This window comes from Cydia pomonella, chromosome 2, assembly GCF_033807575.1.
Source record: "Cydia pomonella isolate Wapato2018A chromosome 2, ilCydPomo1, whole genome shotgun sequence".
In the NCBI taxonomy this organism is placed as follows: domain Eukaryota; kingdom Metazoa; phylum Arthropoda; class Insecta; order Lepidoptera; family Tortricidae; genus Cydia; species Cydia pomonella.
Window position 1 is genome coordinate 25,323,441 of NC_084704.1, and position 24,617 is coordinate 25,348,057.

The window sequence follows — 24,617 nt, forward strand, 5'->3', positions numbered from 1 at the left end:
ATAATTCAGCACAAACTACACAGCAGGTTGGCTACACATGAATAATGCAAAACTGTATGTCAGTCCACGAAAAATTCACCGGTCAATTAAAGTGGATTTAGTTGCCATTTTAAAAGTGTTATAGTCCATCGACGTCCAGCCACCACCACAAAAGTCAAAATCCAAAACACAGGCGTGTCTTTTCACCGCAAAACGGAGCCAGTTCACCTTGGCTCGGACTTTCCGAAATGTCCCCCCCTTCCCGTGACTAACACTTTAGAGCTTCTTGGTCTAAGTTTAAAATCGAACTTAAACTTCGGGTTGACTATTGAGTCCAAGGCAAAAACTGCTGCCAAAAAACTTGGTATCCTATTTAACGTAAGGCGGTATTTCACGCCGAATCAGCTTCTCTCCCTATACCAAGCACAGGTCCGCTCCAGCATGGAATACTGCTGCCACCTATGGGACGGTTCCGCCAAATATCAGCTGGCGGCCCTGGACTCGATAGAGCGCCGGGCTCATAGACTTTTTGGCGATGACCCATCTATCAAGTCAAAATTACAGAGCCTTGAGCATCGCCGTCGAGTCGCTAGCCTATCGGTGTTCTATCGGATATATTTCAGGGAGTGCGCACAGGAACTGCATGATCTGATCCCACCTTCCCCTTTCCATCATCGGACATCCAGGCATGGGGAGCAAATGCACCCGTTCGTGGTAAACATTCCATTTGTTCGCACTAAACGGTTTGCCTCCTCTTTTTTGGTACGGACGGTTAAAGAATGGAATGCGCTCCCGCCATCTGTATTCCCTGATAAATATGACCTCGGTCTCTTTAAAGCAAGAGTGAATAGGCTACTACTGAACCGGCGAGCTCCATCTTAGGCCCTGTCTTCACTTTCCATCAGGTGTGACTAGAGCAAATCGCCGGTCAGTTTTTAATAAAAAATAAATAAATCTCATATGAAAATATGAACCAAATAAGGCGATGGCGCATATTGTTGCTGCCAAGTTGAAGCAAACTTGGCTTAGACCAAATATGCTAAAAAGATGAAAATATGCCAGATCTGCAATATTTTATGCCAAGTTGGCAAAACTGATGACCGACGATATTTGCGCGTGGCCCGGTCTGTTCATCTATTACGAACCATGAGATAGAGCCCGCTGAAAACTACAAATAAAAAAGCGAATATTGTATAACTTAGTTTAATTTTGTACAAAACATAAACTGAGAAAATTTCATTCACTGTGAGTTCTGTCAATAGCATATTGGTTGTGTGAGGGAATGATTTCGTTCGCTGTTTAGACCTGTCAAACGCTTTACCCATTTCTAAAGGTAGATAGAAGACTAGATACTCGTACGTTTTATCAGTAGAAATATGCTATATGTACTTACTCTACCTGTATTCACACCTAGTGAAAAATAATACCTACTAAGTAAATACTCAAGTCAGAACCTCACATTTCAGTGGCGACAATATAGAGATAATCGCGAGTCGCGTTGTCCTGCGTCCACAGTGTACAGAACAGAACAGTAGTCACCCAAGTGCCGAAGGTTGTTATACTAGGCGTAGACAACACAGACTCTATTGCAACGCAACTAATCTTTCTTCAGCACAATCGATATTATTACTTACATTTATTTATCATACAATTTATTTTTTTATAATACCTAAATATTTACATATAAAGTAAAAATAAAAATGTGTATATATTCGTAGTTAAATTATGTTGTCAAAGTTTATTTCAAGTTATTGTATAAGTATTGTAGGTATTCAAAGAAGCAACTGATCAAAGTTACAAACTTGTAATCGAGCCATTACAACAAAAGTTTTACTTAATAGGGTACCACGTGCGTTGGAGAACATCGTGTAGATATGGGATTATAGCGTGCGATTGTGTTCTTCTGGTGCGGAAATCGCATGACTCGCTCTCCGGTTCATATTGATTGCCGGTGACATTCTTTATCAATACACCCCCGGCCCGCGGCGCGCGGCCGCACCGCACAACACCCAAAAGAAACAGAAACGTTTCTTCGCGCGTTCTGAACGCACACGAAAAAAGGGCGGAGACTCCGCGGCGACGTCGTCGCCCAATCGAATTAGGGCTCCGGAGGCGACCGGCCAATCAGACTGGGCCGCCGGGGCGGGCGCGCGCACGCGGCCGCGCCCTCGTTTCGCTCCGGCTTTTTATTTATTGTTGCGCGAAACGGCGCGCGCGACGGGCGTGTGTGTGATGCGCGCGTAGTTTGATATTGCGAGTATGGAGTCCGCCGTGGACTCAGCGTCGACCGCCAGCGAAGTTAGCGGGTCCTCAGGGGGTTCGCCGAGAGTGAAGGCGGCGTCGCCGGCGCGGGCCATGAGTCCGCCGCAGCTGCTGGCGCCGAGGATGCCGCTGCCGCCTCCAGGGCTAGGGCTGCTCGGTTCGCTGCAGATGATGCACCATTCACCGCTTGAGCTGATGGCGGCCGCGCATCACCACGGGCCGCCGCGCTACGGCAGCCCTCCTCCTATCTCGACATCAGACCCTTCGGCAAACGAGTGTAAATTAGTTGATTATCGAGGACAGAAAGTTGCCGCGTTCATAATCCAAGGGGACACCATGTTGTGTCTGCCGCAGGCTTTCGAACTGTTCCTTAAACACCTGGTGGGTGGGCTGCATACAGTGTATACGAAGTTGAAGAGACTGGACATAGTGCCGCTGGTGTGCAACGTGGAGCAGGTGCGCATTCTGCGCGGGCTGGGCGCCATCCAGCCGGGCGTTAACCGTTGCAAGCTGCTCTCCTGCAAGGACTTCGACGTGCTGTACCGGGACTGCACCACGGCAAGGTACGTTTCTACCGCGTCCCAACAACTACGTGTGAATGTGAATGTTTCATTTGTTGCACCTCTGCGGCCCGAGTCGAGCGACGGTAAAGTGATGTGAATACTTTTTTTTTACTTTTATCTGTTCATTCGCCTGTATTGAGCTTAAAAAAAACCTTGTACGCTTTTTTTCTACCTACCCGTTGTTGTGTTTTCTACACGGAACCTTTAATTCCGGACGCTAGATGAATTACAAGGTATTGTTTTTTTTATACCTAAGTTTATTATTACAGCAAATCCAAAGCAACTAGGTGAATTAGGAACAGCTAAATAAATCAAATAATAATAGAAGACCCTTACTTACTCGTAATTATGATTTATTTCCACTAAATAAGTTTTAATTGATTTTATTATCCATAGAGATGTATTAGCGACGCTCATTTGTTTTACGTTTATTCAGTTTTTTTTGTTCATAGTGAATTTTTTTTATATTTAAGAACAACCGAGTTACGTACAACGAATTTTATGATTTACTGCATTAAGACCACTCTCTTGGTGGGTATCTAGGATTTTTACATTCCTTCGAAGAGCGAGGGTTGTGCTCAGCATGAATTTTTCATGTTTTAATACGCGTCAAATATTTCCACTGGGTTAAATATTAAAGCGAGTTTCGGCGACGGAAGGGTTAAATCCCTGTTAATTAGCGGGTGAAGTTTAAATATTTAAATAGTAATTTTTACAAACGGTAAAGTTAGATTAAAAAAAGTCTTGTTTGTCGGAGCGGCGGGTAGGCCTAAATAGGATGTTTTAATTTTAATATTTGGACGCGTTACGTTTTTTTTAAAAAGGTAATGTCCCGTGGAAGCGTCGCCTTGGGAGTAGTAAAGTTTAATTTTTGCTTGTATTGACGGTTAATGTTTGTAATATAACGTTTGTTTATTGAGCGGAAACGTCGGCTGCTGTGACTGATGTGACTCAGCGTTCAGTTTACTGGTTTATCATTGAAAGGCTGTTTCGGCCTGTGATCTCATACGCATCTAGTTTTCGTGTTTTCGCAAGGCTTGTATGCTGAACAAAATAAACAAATGCTTCAGTAGGATTCCTTGACGATTGCCTCATATGTATAATGCTTTGAAAGGCTTCAGTAGCATTTTTTGACGATTGCCTCATAGGTAATGCTTTGAAAATTAATATGGGAAAAGAGGATTGATCGCCTGGGTTTTCTTATATAGGTTATTTATTATGAGAGGATTACTTACTAAAAAAGTCTATGTAAAAAAAGTTAGGTAGTTAATAAATTAAGTGGCCCTAAATGACATACCAACAGAATAGTACTTAGCCACTCTATTGGCCAACGGCAACACTACACACGATATCAAACATTTGTAAGCCGATAGGAAGCCTACCGACTCTGCTATATTATCTTAATTAGGTATGCATTTAGTTGTTTTGAATGTTATGGTAATTTGCTTTATTTTTAAAAAGCATTTTGCAAATATAGTAAAGAAACATCAATGACGGATCAGGTAGAAATAATGTTGAATTCGAGAAATCGCTCACTGGAAACATGTCTATACGGATTCGTTTCATTTTAGAGGCATTCAAGCTTAAGAGTTTTAATTTAATATACAAAAAAAGAACATTTCTTTAGTATTGAAATGTAAGTACCTAGTTAGTGGCTGCACTACATTTTTTTATAATAGCTCTTCTTATATTATAGTTTGATATATTGTCATTTTGTATAACATATTAAAAGGCATACTATATTACCTAATCAAGGCCATCCAAACATAATGTTATTCTTGGTATATTTTTTATAGGTTATATTTACACTTTGTATAATAAATTCTAAATATTAAATACTCTAAAACATACTTTTTCTAATTAGTGACATTATATAATTACATGTAGGTCTGAATATAAATAGAAAATTTGGTTAGGTAAAAGATAAAGATAGTTTATTATCAAGTAGGCATATATTACAATGCGCTTATGAACGTCAAATAAAGCTACGTAGGTTAAAACTATGAGCCCATACAAACTAATATCTTGCAAAAAGTGGGTTAGGTTAGGTTGGAACTGCGACCCCATATAAAAAATATTTTTTTGTTGTATAAAATATTAGGTGTATTAAAATATAATATAACAAAATCCATGATACAATATGTATATACTAGTTAAAATTATATAAAAATAGGCATTATATCAATTACGGTTTAGATTAAATCATAATATAACAAAATCAATGTCTAATAACAATAGGTTGTCACGAAGAGCTTTTTTAGCGATAAGACCGCCTATTGTTTAAAACCTCTTCTTAATGTGCTGTATTCTTTGTACTATTTCTGTATTGAGGAGTGCAATAAAGAGTGTATTATATTGTACATTATAACAAGTAATAATATATGAAATGACACTATGGCAAGTGTATGATAGTTTTATTATAATTATATTAAACATTACACACCCGTAGTTAGTTGTAACTGTGACGTAATAATGAAAATAAACCTTTAACAATATTTTAATTTTAGTACTCGTACTGATTTAAATTGTACGGATTAAAGCACCTTGACTATGTTTTCGTTAGTAAAATATTAGGTGTATCAGGGGTTTTAGGAATCGTATTGTAGTTACCTACTCACATGGATATTTTGATATCGAATCGGAACTATGTAGATTTATTGATTTTGATATTGGGATTACTCACGATGGTTTAAGTATAATGAATGAATACAAACGCTCTGACTTTAAGTAGTCGCCTACCTAATCATACCATACTCACTTGTAATTATTATCTTTGTCTTTAACCTTTGTCATACGTGAAACAATTATAATAGCGTTTGCAATTCATTCGTACTTTTACACAAGGAAACGTTTATTGCGGCAATGCGATGCAAGTATTATTTAAATTTATTTCAATTTATATTCAAAATACATACAACTATGGATATATTATTACATATAAAACACCCATGACTCAGGAACAAATATCCATGCTCATCACATGAATAAATGCCCTTACCAGGATCTGAACCCGGGACCATCGGCTTCATAGGCAGGGTCACTACTCACTAGGCCAGACAGGTCGTCCACCAAAATATACAAATAAAATACAAAAAAAAACATACAAAAACATACACCACATTATAAAAAACCTAAGTTAATAAGTTTCATATATTATTAAGTATGCTAGGTAGACTAGATAGTTACATAACACACAGTATAAGAAAAAAGCTAATGAAATACCTATAACGCAACATTTCCGAAACGTTTACTTCATTTAATTATAAGTAATTCGTTCATTTAATAATTTCTAATATTGAGTAACGATTAATTACTTCGTCAATGTCAGTCAAATTTATTAATAAGCGGGAAAAAGAGTAGCCTAATATGAGTGAAGATTTACTGAATTAGAAAATATTTGTATACACACAATTACATACCATTAAAATGTCGGATGTCATACCATTATAAATGTGATGTCGGATTCGTTTAATTAATTAATTAAAGCCCGTAATTGTATTAGTTGTACCACAATTTCATTTATGTAACGATACAATGATATATTTATATGTTTAACGGAAAACTTTCACTGCGCAGATCGAACATGGTCAGTTACTTCTTAATATTGCTTTTTTTAACCCATTCATATTCAGGTACTTGAAAAAATTGCGTGCAGGTATACGTATGTATTATAGATATATAACTTTATAGATAAATCCTTGCAAAATCCGTGCACTGCACGTAGTGGACGTGCAAACGAATAGGGTAGCAGTAGTGCAGTAAAGCAGTAGATACTTAGTAGGATATAATGCAACCCCTGCATGTCGTTGCTTGCTAGGAAATGCAATATTTTTCAAAAACGGAATGCCCGCATTACAAAACGTGTGTAAATAATAGGAGGTCGCTCCTTTTCACGCTTCAATAATTGCTCGACGGCAGATAAACGAAGATCGGGTTACGTTGCCGATGCCGTGGAGAACGGAACGTTAGGGCGTTGTGTTCTTTAACTCTTTGAAGATTTGCTTTTCTGAATAGAATGATGCATTTGATGTCGGATTCGTTTATTGTTTGCTATATTATTATGAATGCAATGACTGCATTTGTATTTAATACCGAAAGTAATTCATACGGTATTTGTATTTAATACCGAAAGTAATTCATACGCAGGAATACGCAGGTTGTTTCTAAAATAAATTTACCCTGTTATAACTAGTTGGAATATTTAAGGTTTCCGAAACGTAAGAAAAGCTCTTGAGTAATATACGGCCACCTTGAAAATCAAAGTAGACAGTTTAACAAGTTATATTATTTTACCGAATGACTGATTCACCCAATTCAGTAATCCTATTGATGTTTACTTTGATATACATATTTATTTATTCAGGAATTAATTTTGCTGTAACACTGTTAATTATTTTTTATGTGAATACTAGAATATATAAAACTTACTAAATGTATTAATTCATAATTGTTAAGAAGAATAAGAAGCCATAAAATATCACAATCATTTACAATATTTCTATAATATAAAATTAAACAATTCTCAATTTACAATAATTAAGGTTCATTGCTAACCAACTTAATAATGGTGTTGTAAAAGAACGGAGAGCGTGATTGCATTATTTTCAAATAAAGAATGAAACAATAGACGATCGACACCGAACAGAATCCGAAACGTCCAGTTGGATCTATCGAATTCAGTCGGGTTCCGTCCATTGTCTCTGCTCTTCAATTACGGAGGTCATCAACACGCCGACAACACTTTTTATGGAATTTACAGTTTAACGACTCATTTTGATGGTCCGTCTTCAAACGTAGTGATATTTTGTAAATAAACAAGACACTGAAATAACTCATTACCTTTGTAGCCGGTAGCCGTGCCGGAACTTAGCAGGAACTTTGGAACTTTTGTGTAGCCCAGGTAGGTAGGGCCACACGTTGTCGCGTGGAGCTGTGGACAAACGTAAATAATTTAACGGCCTTCAAAAGGAGTCCCACACGGATATCACGCAGGACATAGTGGAAACTCATTTTATGGTCTACGCGGCTGCCATATTTAAAAAGTTTTTCAGTTTAAAGTCTACCCTTAATTTTTGTAGTAGTATTTCGAGTATTTCTGATTATTGATTTTATTTATGATTACAAGATTTACCAGTGTGTACAGACGTTAAGCATCTAAATACATGATGCTGTACCTATAGCTGGTTGGTGTTGGTGCCCTATCAAAACGAACCCAGCTTAAAATATACACACATACAATGGGTACTTACTTGTTTTCAACAAATCAAACTGTCGCCGTCGTCAATTACTCATATTATAAATATCGTATAATTTATGCTTCTCGTAGCTGTTCTACTGCTGATTCTGCTATTCGACGCAGTGCTGTTATTCGTATGCGTTGTAATAATCCAATAAATACCGAATGCATCTGTAACAAAAGTATTGGTACCTACCTATGCTGGTACGGTCACGTCTGAAAATATCGATACGGACAAAGTGCCAAAAATATTTATACACTACTCTAATATATATATGGACCATAAGGCCGTGTATACATATTTTTGGCACTTCGATCGCGTCGATGTTTTCAGACGTAGAATTACTTGTACATATTGATTTTAAAATGTCATTCGGATAAATGATTTAAAGCAGTTTTATCATTTATTTTTGTCATTAATTTACGTCAGCTTTGATGAATCCACATGTTCATTTCAGATTTGTTTATTTCATGGGCAGTTTTAAGTCGCTCTGAGCGCTATGATATAACACTAGTAACGACCGCACTAATAGGATCGCCACGAACTGCAAATAGGCCTAGTATGTATCCGTAGCTTAGGCGGTAGATATCTGTCGGGAATAATATCGTGAATGGTGGTTCCGACTGGCATGACTCCAAGTGGTAGTTCTCATTGAAATATTAAACCAAGACGCCGCAATGCAGTGTCTCACACACGCCGCGCCTGCAGCTGGTTGTGTGTGCATGATGGGAAGACAATGTTAATGTAACGGCTGGGTTTTAAACTAAGTTGTCTGACTTTTTTATTGGAGTTATAATTTTAAAAGTCAATAGTGACAGGTGTTTGATGCATAGGGAAAGCTATATTTTGGGTGTTTGATTTTTTAATTAAATGTAAATAAAAAAGTTAGTGCCTAATAAGTAGTAATCACTGCAGGATTTTCGCAAGCAACAAACTTCTCGCGCTTAATATCTCAAAACAATTATTAGATAGTTGTCAAAACATTTTAATACCTACACATGTACGTATTGCTTTTTTTGTTGTTCATTACAAATTCATGAGCTTTTTTTAATAAGACGAGGTAAGTGATTTGGTTAGCAAGTTTCGCTTTCAATCATAAAAGTCATCATTAGTATTTTTATTGCGGTGAGCACCGTTCACATAACGCTCCGCTGCGCCTATTATCAATTGAATCTGCACAGCAATCGAATCCAACCTTACTTTCTATACTTCCGAACTCATTTCTACATTCCGATTGCTTTTTGTTTTCCGCTCTTCTCTTTGTGCTACTACAATGGTTCTAAGGTGCTATATTGAAATATAATTGCTTTTGGATTTTATAACTTCTGTGTAAACTGGATTTCTGTGTAAACAACTCAAAAGAAAAATTGTAGCTGCCCACATAAAAAAATTAACCAGCTGCGATACTAAAATGATAACAAATTACATTAGAGATGAAGAATATTTCCATATCATTAGAGAACATAATATATAAACGGTGTAACACGAGGAATCCGAAAGATTTTAACCACGCACTTCTGAGTGCAAAAGAAGGAAAAAATGTTATATGAGTTTAAGTAAATTTCGCCAGAAAACGAATTTTGTTTTTTTCTTGAATTTTTTACATAATAAGTTAATGTTATGGTAAAACTGGCACTGAAAATGAATTTTAACAATTTTTTTTGTATAACCTAGTTTTAGCGAATTAATCGACATTCATGCCAATATCATTTCTTCCTATTCGCAATTCTACACAGTCTAAATTCCTCACAGTAAGTATTTAACCACATTCGCTATTGTGCACAGTCATTATTTGTGTACAGTAGCGATTCAGCCTTTTCGCAATTCTGCACAATCTGAATTCTACACAACGGCATTTCACCACAGTCGCTACTGTGCACAGTCATTATTTGTGCACATTAGCGATTCTCCCTGTTCGCAATCTCGCACAATCTTAATTCTACGCAATATCATTTAATCGCATTAATAGTTTATTTTTTCGTTTTTAGTCGATATATTTAGTCAACTGTAATTTTTTGGGTTTGATGGTACCTCAAAAGTTTAAATATAGTCAAGTACAAGTCAGACTCGTGCATGAAGGGTTCCATACCACTAGAAAGTGGTCAAGGGCATGTCGGGCCATGCTTAGTTGTAGGGTTCCGTGGTTTTCCGACAGTCATAGTAAGTGATTCCGATTTAAAGTGAACTATTTGATATATGCTATTGAGATTACATACTAAAAAAATCCTACGTTATGACGGGTATCATATTACAAATTATTTTCTGACCTAAAAACCTTCCTAATACCTCACACATCAAGGTTTTTATGGAATAAAATACCTCCTGCCCTATAACATATTACCCTAAAAAAATCATTTGCCACTTTTTATTTTACCACTTCCGCACGTTTAATATACAAGGTGTTACAAACTGTCAAAAAGTGATAAAGATAGACAGTCGCGTGCATCCAAAGGGGTTGCCGGCCGAATGCATATAGTTATGAGGCAGGCAACCTTTTTTCACGCCTAGGTATGTATAGTGCTTCTCTCAAACTAGCAATGAAATTAAAAACAACTATTAAATAAGAAATATTGTTTTCAATTATTTTTTTCATTTCTGAATGTCATGATGCTGTGTTCCTATATCTGTGAAATGAAAATTAAAAAATAGTACTTAGTCGGCCTAGGCCTTTAATTTAATTGCCGGCTTCTTAGATGTGCTCCGCCCGAAATGAAATGTTTGAAGCCTAAAATACCGAACAGAATGACAATATTTCATTGCATGCTTGAGAAAATGATATTGCGTAGAATTAAGATTGTGTGAGATTGCGAACAGGGAGAATCGCTAATGTGCACAAATAATGACTGTGCACAGTAGCGACTGTGGTGAAATGCAGTTGTGTAGAATTCAGATTGTGCAGAATTGCGAAAAGGCTGAATCGCTAATGTGCACAAATAATGACTGTGCACAGTAGCGACTGTGGTGAAATGCCGTTGTGTAGAATTCAGATTGTGCAGAATTGCGAAAAGGCTGAATCGCTACTGTACACAAATAATGACTGTGCACAATAGCGAATGTGGTTAAATACTTACTGTGAGGAATTTAGACTGTGTAGAATTGCGAATAGGAAGAAATGATATTGGCATGAATGTCGATTAATTCGTTTTAGCAAAGGTTACTTGTTACTTTTTGACATCTATCAATAAGGATATTTAGACTACGCTCCATAAGGGCGTCATCACCATCAAAAAGGCGTTTTGCACTAAGTTACAATAACATGTTTTTTTTAATCGGTGTTAACTCTGAAACTAGGCGAAATCCAGAAAAGTTTATATGACATTTTAGCCTCTAAATGTGACCAGGAATACACTGATAAAATCTTTCAGTTTCCTCATGTGACACCGTGTATAGTCAGTCCCCAACTTGCCTCATTTTCGGCAGCTTTCAAAACCTATTCGGCCTTTCACTAACAAAGACAATTAGACATGTCTGTCTTCAAATAGGTAAACTTGCAGTAAATGTTCCGACATGTTCAATCAGAATACTAAGCAAATAAAGCAGCAACAATATTTCCAAAAGCTATTCACTCAAGTAACAAATAAACTGTACCGACTGAAGGAAACTCAATTTCCTCCGCAGTAAAGCGACAAACTGCTCCACAATGGGAAAATCATGGTGGCAATTTATTACGATTGATCAACAAGTGGCAGGGGTACGTCGGAAAGAACGAACGACAATACGAATGGAAACGAACGGAAGACGAGTGCCGACATTCCCGACTCGCGTAACATTCGGAAAACGCACACCAATGACACTGGGGAATCCCTCCGGCTAGACGGAATTATCTCGCACTCTATTCCCGTTTCGCGTACCATTCAAATTGCATCTCACTCGTGCCCCTCGCGAAAATGCCTCCGTCTCTTTCCCATTCCGTTCATTCATGACTGCAGATTTGAATGGATTTGGGACGTTTGCTTCCCACAATTGGAACACTTTGGGCTTCGAGGGGGCGACGCTTACACGCGTCGCGACGTTTCGTTCCAGACGAGCTATCCATCGGTGAACTTCACCAAGTGCTAATGTTACGGTCAACAAAACAATGCAGAAAAAATGGGCGACATAATGAAACAACGTGCTCGCTAATTAAAATTCGCATCCGTGTTAGTTATTGAATGGTTGATGGAAACTATCGCATGGCGTGTAGCGCCAGTAGCCGTTGTAACGTCTTATAATTGCGGCTCACCATGTGTTGAGCTCTAATCATGTTTAATTATAGTCAGGAGAGGGAGTCATTGCAGTTTATCATGAGATGAACTGTTACAGTTGTATAAACGCTGCGAGAAAATGATGGATAGCGCTTGTTCTACTCATGAAAGTACGGTTAACAACAAAACTCACGACTACAGTATTGCACATTTTCATGCCATCAATATTTAAAGGTAGACTATTTATTCACATCGGATTTTGTCTAAGATTACAAAAGAATGATATTGTTTGAAATTACTCAGGACACAAAAAATCGTATAATGCAAAGTTATAAACGTCTTAGTTTAATTTACGGTCTTCAGAATACTATGTTGCATTCTACGCCCTTTAATAGGCTCTACCACATGCTGTGAGTTTTATTAATATTAAAATTATTTATAATCGTATCTGTATCGCAAGCTAAGGTGTAGCAATAGGTCCTTACAACAAAAACAAATACAAAAACGTTATATTGCCGGTAATCAAAGTGCTCAAAGTTATTTGGGCTGGTACCTTTAGCTACAATAATACCTACATTTAAATAATCAGAAATTATGAATATATCACCTTACCTAAGAACAAAGTAATCACAAAAATCCCTATTGGAAATTAATTTGATCACAACATTGAGTCACATATGATTTATCTCTCTTAGGAAAAATAGTCTGTATGCAACTGAAGTCCAGTTAATGCAGATGCAACTCACTATCGACCGTCGCCGGTGCCTGTTCACTTATGAATATTTTTTCTATCGGTACGTTTGAAGGCGTGCATCGTCATTAATCCAATGCAGATTAGATCAAGACAATGGGAGGCGGAAATGCAGGAAAACGACCTTTTTGCGCGACGCGCTCCGCTCCCCATTGTGTGAAGACACGCTTACTAATTGCCAGTGAAAATCTTCTCATATGCGCCGGATTTGACTTAGTGACTTATTTGATACGTTATTAGTGTTAAGTGTTAATCCATGTAACGCGAATTTTTATCATGTTAGTAGGTAAACAAAATTGGGCCTGGATCAAAATTGACAAAAAATATATACCTAATACTATGGAACAATCATAGGTCTAGAGGGGTTATGCGTTAGCAGCGAATATTGAAGATACTGCAAAAACAAAACTAAAAAGCTAAAAAAAAAGGATTCTTTAAGGGGGTCCCTAACGCCAATGACCTTCGATCTGAATCCTTAGTTTTCTAATGTTTTTTGTAGCTTATCATATTAACAGCAACGGCTGTAAGAAATATAGTATATCATATTTACTTCAAAGTTCTCTGTCTTAGAGATATTTGGCATCAAAGTTGAACAATTTTAGGCCAAAAAACTGGTTTACTGGCCATAACTTTTGTGTTAATTAGTTTAAAAATAAAATCTCTGACCAGTTTTTAGAGACGTCAAAGACGAACCCAAATGTGTAGATTTCGTACATGTAAAATCCTTCACAGCAATCTAGTAACGAAAAAAGTGTTTTTTTAGACAATGTTTAAAAAAATAAATAAATAAATTAGTATTCATTTCTTTCAAAATCCGGGAGACCTGAATGGTGATAAAACATTGAAGAACCGATAGCCGTTTGTCTTATAGTTCTATCTATAGTGCAAAAGTAGAAGTAACGACTCAAAAATCGATGAAAACCGCGGGGAGCCCCTTAAAGAATTTGGTGCTCAAGTGGCCGTATTGCAGGCCCTATACGACGTCATTACCTATTTAAATTGTCATAGAGTCAGGCTAAGCTAATAAAATAAAATAAAATAATGGGCAGAAAATAAACAAAAGATATAAATTGTTTAATTAAATTATATTTTGTAGCTTTTTATAAATTTTAATAACAATGTTTAATAATAATAATAAAAAGGTACTCTTAACTCTGCGGGGTATTTGACCGCGCAGAATATAGGTGCTCTACGCACAGATTCAAATTGGCAAAGGTTTGGGACTATTTCACATATTTTGTATTAAATTAATATGAGTAACTGTTTTCGCTACGTCTGAAATTGACATTGGATGCGCATCACTTGATACTAAATGCGGAGTAGGTAATTATATTACTTTCCCAGCTCCGTTTGATTGATGGCGTCATTGGTCAAATAAAATGCTAAAATATGTTTGGACTGTGACATTTTTTACTGATATAAATACTTGAAACGCATGGTTTCTATCGAAATTCTTTGCATTATCAACGTCAAGTCACCATTTATCCGCCATGTATCTCGCTCGGAAAAAAACTATCCTCAGCGGCGTGACAAAATGAAGTTATTATTGTAGAGAGATTCCGCAAGATTGAACAATTAGCCCGTTATAGTGATACGGCAAAAAGGCGAGCGAGCTGAGCGTCGCCTTCCCATGGTAATAATCAATTAAACTAAATAATCAGCGCTTAGAGTAAAATGAGCCTTGTTACAACGTTTTGTGCATAGGATCAGATCTTTTTACCGTTTTTTGTATACATTTACATCTGGTTACTGTGACTTAACAGTCTTTTGGATATCTATTTTACCATGTAAATAAGTTTCACTTACGTCCAGTTTATGTCCCTACGAGTAAATATAAATAGCTATATATAATAACTTAATAGTTAAATTATGCAAATGTGACATTACATAAAATACTTGTGATGTAAAATACATAAGTATAGACTCCAGAGTAATATAGTGTTCAATTTGTATTGATAAAAAAAAAATGCAAAACTACACGTTTTAATTGTGTTTGGTGAATAATTTGATAATATACTTACAGTAAAAGTGGGACCTGGGTTAGTAAGAAACCTCCATAGCTGGAAGACTGCATGGAAGGCTGGACTCGTACTGAGGTTCCGATACTTTTGCTTTAGTACAGAATTACCTTAGTAAGTAGGACAAAACAAACCTCTATATCTGAAATACCTCTTTCGATTTTCTCGTCATAATTACCTCTATAAGCGAGTGTATTTCACCTCTTTTACTGAAACTAATTGTTAACGAATACTTTAGCAAATTTTTTTTCTTTGTGTTTTGTAGGTAACTATTGACCTCTGTATGTGAAATATTGATGACCTCTTTATCTCGGATTGCAGCTCAACTTCCGTTTACTAATTCTTAACTAGGTAATCAAACCTAGTTAATGCTGCCCAAATGATTTCGAGTTTTAGTTTGGTTTTGCTATCGTCCGGACGTTTATTTATTTTTCTTAAAAAATACCGAAACCAAAAATAAATGTCCGTTTATGAAAGAGGAAAGGTAACATGTCTTTGTCCAATGTGATCTGCCAAAATGTCTGTAGAATCATTCAGAATAAATACAATTCTGTTTCAATGTTCTGAAAGTCTGGGATTGTTGCTTTTTTTGTTATTGGTCAAATTTACAACCGATGCATATTTACAAAATACGTTTTATGGATTGCATCTCTATTTATAACTAAAATAACTTAAATATGCACCTCTTTTAATGAAAAACTCAGTAAATAAGACAAATATTAATTTATACCTTGCTATCTGAGAAATTGGGCAGAGTCAGACCAAGATAAGTTGGCAGCGATTCTGATAGCCCAGATGGTGCAAGTGTCAAGTAAACGTCATAATTTCGTAGAAGTTTGACGTTTAAAATAACCCGTGCAACGTCTGAGCTATCAAAATCGCTGCCAACTTATGTTGGTTTGACTCTAAATGAAATACATCTTAGAGTGAGACAAATTTGCAGGTTCCTTGAGGTATTGATTGATGTTAAATCCAGGTATCATTTCCATTCCTCTGAGATAGCTGTCATTGTTCGAATCACAAGAAATAAGGAGTTTTGAAAGTTGGTTTGATAAATTAACTTACTTATCAATAATTAAGGTATAAATAAGCACGGGATTCACGCGTTGATTACAATTGGAAGTTATGATACCTACTTGTAATTCTTTATGATTTTAAAAATTATTTATATTATAAGTTCCATTTAATTTATAATGTATAGGAAGCTATGTACGCAAATAAACCTTAGAGCATTTTATGAGCTTACTTTTATTAAACTTAAGCAAATCTAAGCTTAAATAAATAAATTACCATTAATAATGCCTACTATACAATCGGAGAGTTACAAAGCAACGAATGAGATAAGGACTACTTAACCCCAGACAGAGTCCTCGTAAACTCTGATATACGGTTTATAATAAAACTTAATAAAACATTAGCAACATTTGAAAGAGAATCGATAAAACTCAGCAGCTGTATCCAGCGCCGAACGGACTGAAGGCAAGTTGCAGCCTAACAGATAGTAGTAAATTGCGGTTTATGGCCGCGGAGTTGTTTTATTGCAATCAATATGCCAATGTCTAACAAAGTAGTGTTCGGAGCTTTTTAGACATATGTTTACTTATTTTTGTGCGTAAATAATTCAAGTTTTACGATTTCTGCGCGGACGAAGTCACGGATAGCGGCTAGTTCAATAAAAGCTAGTTAGATGGCTAGATGGCTTGTTTAGTTAAATAGTATAAAGTAATAATTAATGCATAGAGCTATTGGAAAATCTTGATTTAATTGGAATAGGAGAGAGAGAGAATACGTGGTATCTATATTATAGATCAGATCAAAAATTAAAAAAAAATGGTTGACTTAATAACAAACTCGATGTCACAAAATCTATTTTGTACTTTATACGTCTGAAAGAAATTTACTCGATTTAGTTCAATAACTTGAATCGTTTTTGTGCATATATATTTTTTAATAGATACTGAATTGATATGTTTATTTGTTTTAATATTAAGGGTGTCTTTATAAATTATATGTACAAGGCAATGACGTCACTACTCTCACGACGAGTCGCCCAAGCTTTGTAACTTTGATTAAAAAATATTTACAGCCTCTATAAAAATATTTAATTTCTTCCATATATATTTCGAGTATCTAATTATCTTCGCCATAAAGTGACTTTGTTAGCAAATATATTGTAAGGCAAAGGACTGCACGGCCATGACCCTAATTTACAAGCAAAACTAACTTTGTTTAAGGGAAAACAAACTCTACATTTCTTCTTCTGTGATGATATCGATTGCCACCGTGTGCATAAAAATCGATAGCGGTCCAGATGCACAAAAATGGGGCAGAGGAATCGATTTGTCCCACATTTTGGCGGTCTAGCGGCCGCCGGCGGCGAGGGTAACGCTCGCGATAAGGGATAGTGCCCCCCTCCGAGGCGGGGGCATTCCCCCTCGCCCCCTTGATAAAATTTACCGCCCCCCAGCCGTACTTACGCCCCTCAGTATTTACGGGTTAGAGAAAAACAAGGGTACTCGAGCTTTGGAAGGTGCAACGTAGATTTTAATCCTTTCTGATGTTTATGATTGATGGCGGATTTCGTGATCGGAATTGCGCTGATGTTGATGGATCCCTTCTGATTCCACGCCGCTCAGCGCGAGTCGTGCCACAGAGAACGTTTTTACGATTAGCATTCTGCCACTGAATACTAATTCAATTGAACCTAAAAAGGGAAAATGTTCATTCCCATGGAAAATAACGAGCTCACGCAGAAATGCGAGCTCTGTGTGAGATGTTCTCTTAGTACAAGTTAGGTCGTGGTTGAAACGTGTCGACGCATACAAAAGTGGTACGTGACACCGCAACAAGTCTCCTATTTGCTTTCCCTCGAACCACTGAAAGTGCATCTACATTTCCGCTTCTTCAAAAGTCATAATCATAACTTTTTCAATTAAAGTGCCCTCACAAGACGTTTCTACGCACATTATATTTGACCGTTAAGTTCAAGACTTACAATATGAACAATTCATTTCATATAGCTGCTGGCGCCATCTGCCAATCAATAATAAATTTCAATACTCTTTAAAAAAACGTAATTAGATTGCTTTTAGAGACAGAGCAACATTAGTTACAATGATGAATGCAGTCGCATAGAACTGGCCAGCTTTGGGTGGAGCTAAAAGTAAAGGTGTTAAAGGTGAATTTCGCTGAGATTTAGATTGCTGTAGTGGCGTCGTAAAGTTTGTGTGGGTGTAATGTGATGATGGGTGAAGATGTCAGTCAGTACTGACGCGTGCCAATGGTCCACAACTCGTGGCAAGGCCGAGAGACTAATTATTACTTATATTGGTCTATTGGACAGCTTATCGGAGCTTTGTAACACTACAAAGTGGTTTTTTTTCACGTCGATAAATATAATGAGAAAGTGATGGTTTTTGGCTAAGCCTTGAAATATAAATATATTTATATATGTTAGGAACAGGCTTTAGAGTTTGTATAGCACGGTAAGCTTATATGGCTTTGAGTCGTTGTTAACATTAAAGTTGAAGTAACATATACATACTCATACTCATCCTCATTCATATATAAGTGCATACGGCGTAGAATATCATGGAGAAATTACCCAATATTTCCTAAAAAATAAAGTATTAAGCATTGAGGTGAGCTACCGAGACTTAGCGGAGGCAAACGAGCAGACGGATCACCTGATCGTAAGCGATTACCGCCGCCCATGGACACCTTATTACTTTACTTCTATTTCTAACATTGTTTTATCGTTAGCCGACGTGTCTGCGTAGTGTATATTATTGATCCCATACCTGAATTGACGTGATGGTGTTTTTTCATTATTATTTTTTATTTAATTTTTTTTAATTAATTAAGTAAATGAATGAGTACGACTTGAAGTTGAATGTTAACAATTACTCCATTCTAGCTCACTATTATTATCCTGCCGTGTCATAGAAACCTGTCCTATCCATTAGTTTCACCCCCACCCATTAGTACTTTTAGTATATTGTTTAAAACACAATTTTCTACAACTATGCCATAATTCGCTTAGACACGAATTATTTCCCCTATTTGGCAGTTATGGTTTTCGTTTAGTGAGCTATACTAGTTTCGAGCAAGTAACGCATCAAATGACCAGTCAAAAAACAGCAGTTGAGTAAATTAATGTATTTAAAGCGTTATATTTCCAGTTAGCTACACGTTTGCATCGAAGGAAATTAAGTTTGGGGAATTGAAACTAGTCATTGTTCTTTTAATTGCGGTCAATTTGAGCGTTCTACACGAAAAGAGCCTGTCATCGTGTGAAGAGCCACGGGCTTATCGTGTATTTGGGTGGAAATAATGTAAAGATGTGTGTTTAATTCTTTAGTTTAAATGATTACCATAATAAACATTTATAAGGAAAACGTAAACGGGGTGGGGGACTGAAACCTAATCTTTAGGCACCTCTTTGAATAAAGGCTCGAAAATGATTATGGCGATTTTTTTATCTGCCGACGTAGGCTTATAAACTATACTTCATCTTAATATTCACACCTTACTAAAAAAAAAGGCACGACTTAAATTGTTGCATACACATGGAAGTCGAAACGTAATGCCATTTATAATGGTGTTATTGAGCTGGTCTGATAATGAAGTGGTCAATGAAAACATATAATTAAATGACACTAGCAATCCAGTTTGAGCTTTAAAAACGGCCCTTAGTGCATAATTCTTTCGCAGTGGAATTAATTTAAATAAATTAAATAACTCTATAAAATAAATAAATAAATATTATAGGACATCCTTACATAAATTGACTAATTCCCACAGTAAGCCCAAGAATGCTTGTGTTGTATTACCAAGACAAGGATACTAAATTAATATACTAATACTTAAAAAAAGCGCTGGTGGCCTAGCGGTAAGAGCGTGCGACTTTCGTGCGATCCGGAGGTCACCGGTTCAAACCTCGGCTCGGACCAATGAGTTTTTCGGAACTTATGTACGAAATATCATTTGATATTTACCAGTCGCTTTTCGGTGAAGGAAATCATCGTGAGGAAACCGGACTAATCCCAACAAGGCCTAGTTTTACCCTCTGGGTTGGAAGGTCAGATGGCAGTCGCTTTTGTAAAAACTAGTGCCTATGCCAAATCTTGGGATTAGTTGTCAAGCGGACCTCAGGCTCCCATGAGCCGTGGCAATATGCCGGGACAAAGCTAGGAAGAAGAAGAAGACTTAAATACATAAAAACACCCATGACACTGGAATAAAATATTCGTGCTCATCACACAAATAAATGCCCTTTCCAGGATTTGAACCCGGGACAATCGTTTTCATAGGCAGGGTCACTACTCACTAGGCCAGACAGGCCGTCAATTATAATTTAAAGCCTGAAATTCAAAGACACTCTGTATCATATTTAATCGACAGTAAGAAACGCAAAAAATCTTACATTACTATATAAACATTATATTGGTATATTAATAAAGTAATTAAAAAGCTTTATTGATTCAATTTAGTATATCGACAAATGGTACGCTCCCTACATGGAACCAACACATCCCTAGCTGCACATTTAGGGAACGCTATTTAATAATTCCATTCGAAATATCATTATAGATATCAAAGAAAGGGTTGCACAGTGGGCTGCGCTGCGCTGACTCGCACAAAACTCTATCTGCATGTGCCCTTGATTGATGTGCCCTGTAATTATTAAGACGCGATAATAACACCGCCGCTGACGGACGCACTTTGTTTCTGATGACTCAAGACGAATCAAATAAGAAATTCTATCCTGCTCTTAAATAGGACTTATTGCTTGATGTTCTGTTGATTAAACGAACGTAAATTGTTATTAACTTTGTTTCCATTTCGTTTTTGATGCGAATTTTAATTATGTTTTTAGTTATTTTGTTGTAATATAACACTGTTGCAGTGGGAATGGAATTATTGTACCTAAATGAATGTTACAGTAAAAATGGTTGGAACAAAAATGTAAATGCGTAAGCCACGCCTGTATTATACGCCGTATCCATAATGCTATATCGTGGATTATATTTACATAAATGGCTACCATACGCAGATTGTCTTTATGTTTTCTGTGCGTGCGACCCGGCCCCACGAATCAGAATATTAACGTAAATAGTAATGGAGGAAAAAAAAGCTATTATGCAAATGAAACATTTTGAGGTAAATAGAAACTGACGTAATGCGTTGTTAAGAAAGGAATAAGTAATAAATCGTTCTTGATGGCTGGTTTCGTTGACTTATAAGATTATTAATGTTGTAACACGGTTTCGTATTTTCATTGGATTTTTAACCTATATTTAACCTAGTCAGCATAATCTGGTTAGATGGATTCGGCTTTTTTTAGTGGATACTAATTAAATATTTAATATATAACTACCTACCATCGTAATTATTATGAATTAACTAGGGGTTACAATTACAAAACATTAAAAATATGCTGATTAGATATACCATTCCAAACTGACCTTGTGTAAGTATACGTAAAGAACCCTTACATTAAAATTGCCATCAATTCAGATGCTAGATATGAATGCGTTATTATATGTATTATTATTTAATAACTAACTGTTGAGTGGCGAATGTGCTTACGTCAGATGGGTGCCGAATAATAGAGATGGTTGCAAACGTTTAGTGTACCCTCGAGACTGGAAAAAACTGATAAAAAATAACCATTTGTGTTGTAACAGCGATATGATTTTGCACTTTTTACTTTTTTCTATTTGCGCATGTTTTCAACATTGGGCGGAAGCTAGAGCTGGGAATCGATTAGACACGTCCAAATTACTCTTTTTGCATCGGATGTTGCGGTAAAAATATATTTCAGAATAATAAGTTTTAGGCTTAATATTCTATTTTATTTTGATTTTATATACTGTTATATAGATAAAAACGCACTAACAAAACGCACATCTACTAAATAAACACGTACAAACAAACAGCATACCTAATCTACTAAATAATTCATTCATATTCTTCATTCATTCATTAGCTCTTTCCATCTCATTACGAAGTGTCTCAAATGTTCATAGGTACATTTATTATTTCCTTCATGAAACCGTCATTCAAAGTGTCTTTATGGAAAACGTTTGTTACCGTTTTCAATACAGAGAAAAACTGGGACTTTTTTATTAGGATCAGTGAGGAATATAAAATAAAATTGGCAGAAAATATCACATTTAAACATTCGCATTTTTTATAGAAATGCTCATTTATTTTACAAAACGGAACTACTTGTACTTTACTGTTGCATTTAACCTTCTATTTGGCTTTGTTTGCTGATAATTCCCTGTTTAGGTACTAATCTTTCCATAAAAATACAAATTTCAATACAATACAAAAATTATTTATTGCACACCTCAATACAAAAACAATACAAAGAATACAGCACATTAAGAAGAGGTAAACAACATGCGGTCTTATCGCTAAAAAGAGATCTCTTCTAGACAACCTTTAGGTAGCAGAATTTCATAAATTTATGCCATGTCAGTACGTGTTCCATTTGCAATAAAATAAGTCTAGAATATACACAAAACAAAAAAATATGTCAAACAAAATAAAAATTAAATAAATTGCTTGTACATCATTTAAATTATTTGCACGATTTTTTATGTTTCTGCAAAAAATACCTGAAAGAAAAATCTTTTTTCTTTTAACTAATGTCAGTTTACATTAATTTTAAACACCGCATTATGCCAATCTATTTCATTTATCCAAACGAAACTTACAGGGGTCTCCCCATTTTCGTTTGAGCAACTTAATTATTACTGAAATTGTTGCAAAATGACTCGTAATAAACCCCCTTCACAACAAGTTTTCAATAATTAATAGCAACAGTATACAACGTGTCCCAAAACTCAACGATAAGCCGGCACCAGAGGATGGAGCTGCTTATGATTAGTCGAGAAAAAATAAGGAAAAAAATATATCTCAATTATTTTAGAAATTACAGAAAAAAAATGAAATTCATTGAAAATCGACATCCCTAATGGTATTTTTAACGACCTTGTCTACAAATATTCAAATATTACTGTTTTTTATTTTGTTTTTGGAAACTTCAGTAGCCCTGCTATCTAACACAGTTCTTAAAAATACCAAAATACATGTAGTTTTTACACAAAAAATAATCAAAATTCATTTTGTCCCTACAATTTTGAAAGATTGTTTCTTACAGTCCACTTTCAATCATCATGGTGTAAAAAAATAGTATCGACACCACTATGGCAATTATTTTCAAAAGTTGACGCAACTAACCAAGATTCCAAAATGGTATAATACTTTGGGAAACCTAGTCACAACAAAAAACAACGAATTTTTAAACAAGAACCGACATTTTTAAATGTTGATATTAATCACTTTTGAAAAGGGTTGTTGTTGCAAGTTTTAAAATTTCAATGGAAAATGTGGGTAGTTAATACAATTTTCAAGTCAGTACACTCTGATCCTTTGTTCGCCGTATTAGAAGACGTGCCTTTACGTGATTTACAAAACATGTGGTTTCAAAATGATGGTTGCCCAGCTCACTATGCCCGTGCAGTGCGAGAATACTTAAACCAAGAGTATCCAGGGCGTTGGATCGGGCGACTTGGTCCTATCTTGTGGCCACCCCGTTCGCCCGACCTGAACCCCCTGGACTTCTTCTACTGGGGCTGTCTTAAAGACAAAATCTACTCAAAACCCATAGCAACATTGGACGAGCTTCGCCAAAAAATCACACAAGCTGCGGATCATATCAACGGTAGAAGATATGCACGACGGATAAAACGATCATTTCTAAGGCGATGTCATGTCTGTATTAATGCCGGTGGCAGGCAATTTGAACATTTACTGTAGTATTAATAATGTAGTAAATGAATTTAAAAAAAAGGAAAAAAAATTGTACCATTTCTTTGCATTTATTCAACATTTTTCAACAACAAAAATCCTTTTTGGGGTACAGTAAAAGTGATTACCGCCAACATTAAATAATGTCGATTCTTGTTTAAAAATTCGTTGTTTTTTTTTGTGACTAGGTTTCCTAAAGTATTATACCATTTTGGAATTTTGGTTAGTTGCGTCAACTTTTGAAAATAATTGCCATAGTGGTGTCGATACTATTTTTTTACACCATGATGATTGAAAGTGGACTGTAAGAAAAAATCTTTCAAAATTGTAGGGACAAAATGAATTTTGATTATTTTTTGTGTAAAAACTACATGTATTATGGTATTTTTAAGAACTGTGTTAGATAGCAGGGCTACTTAAGTTTCCAAAAACAAAAAAAAAAACAGTAATATTTGAATATTTGTGACATGGTCGTTAAAAATACCATTAGGGATGTCGATTTTCGATGAATTTCATTTTTTTTCTGTAATTTCTAAAATAATTGAGATATATTTTTTTCCTTATTTTTTCTCTACTAATCATAAGCAGCTCCATCCTCTGGTGCCGGCTTATCGTTGAGTTTTGGGACACGTTGTATGTATCCGTATTACGTTACTAATGTTACAAAATGTTATATATGTATGTACATCTGGAATAACAAAATACTAATCTTTTGCTTTAGTCAATATTTATAACTTAATAATTGTTTACCTACCCACGTATTTTTGTAAAATACTAGAACTGGTTTTTTTCACTTGTAC

General features: G+C 35.9%; 1 protein-coding gene and 1 long non-coding RNA gene across 9 annotated transcripts in view; one reads left to right on the plus strand and one right to left on the minus strand.

Annotated features, from left to right (window-relative positions):
* The first annotated feature begins 936 nt into the window (after nucleotides 1–936).
* LOC133534734 (dachshund homolog 1) overlaps nucleotides 937–24,617 on the plus strand; it is a 181,446-nt gene continuing 157,765 nt past the window's right edge. For 2 of the 8 annotated variants that reach the window (XM_061873978.1, XM_061873981.1), the window contains exon 1: nucleotides 937–2,804. In XM_061873978.1, coding sequence (XP_061729962.1) covers nucleotides 2,239–2,804 — 566 coding nt within the window. In that variant the 5' untranslated portion in view covers nucleotides 937–2,238. The remainder of the gene's footprint in view (nucleotides 2,805–24,617) is intronic. The other 6 variants (XM_061873983.1, XM_061873984.1, XM_061873985.1 and 3 more) reach the window with 4 other exon arrangements.
* LOC133534741 (uncharacterized) lies at nucleotides 4,651–12,978 on the minus strand. The gene is made up of 3 exons (XR_009802082.1): nucleotides 12,838–12,978; nucleotides 8,054–8,211; nucleotides 4,651–7,734 (listed from the first exon to the last, which is right to left on the minus strand). It is a non-coding gene; the product is annotated as an uncharacterized LOC133534741 (long non-coding RNA).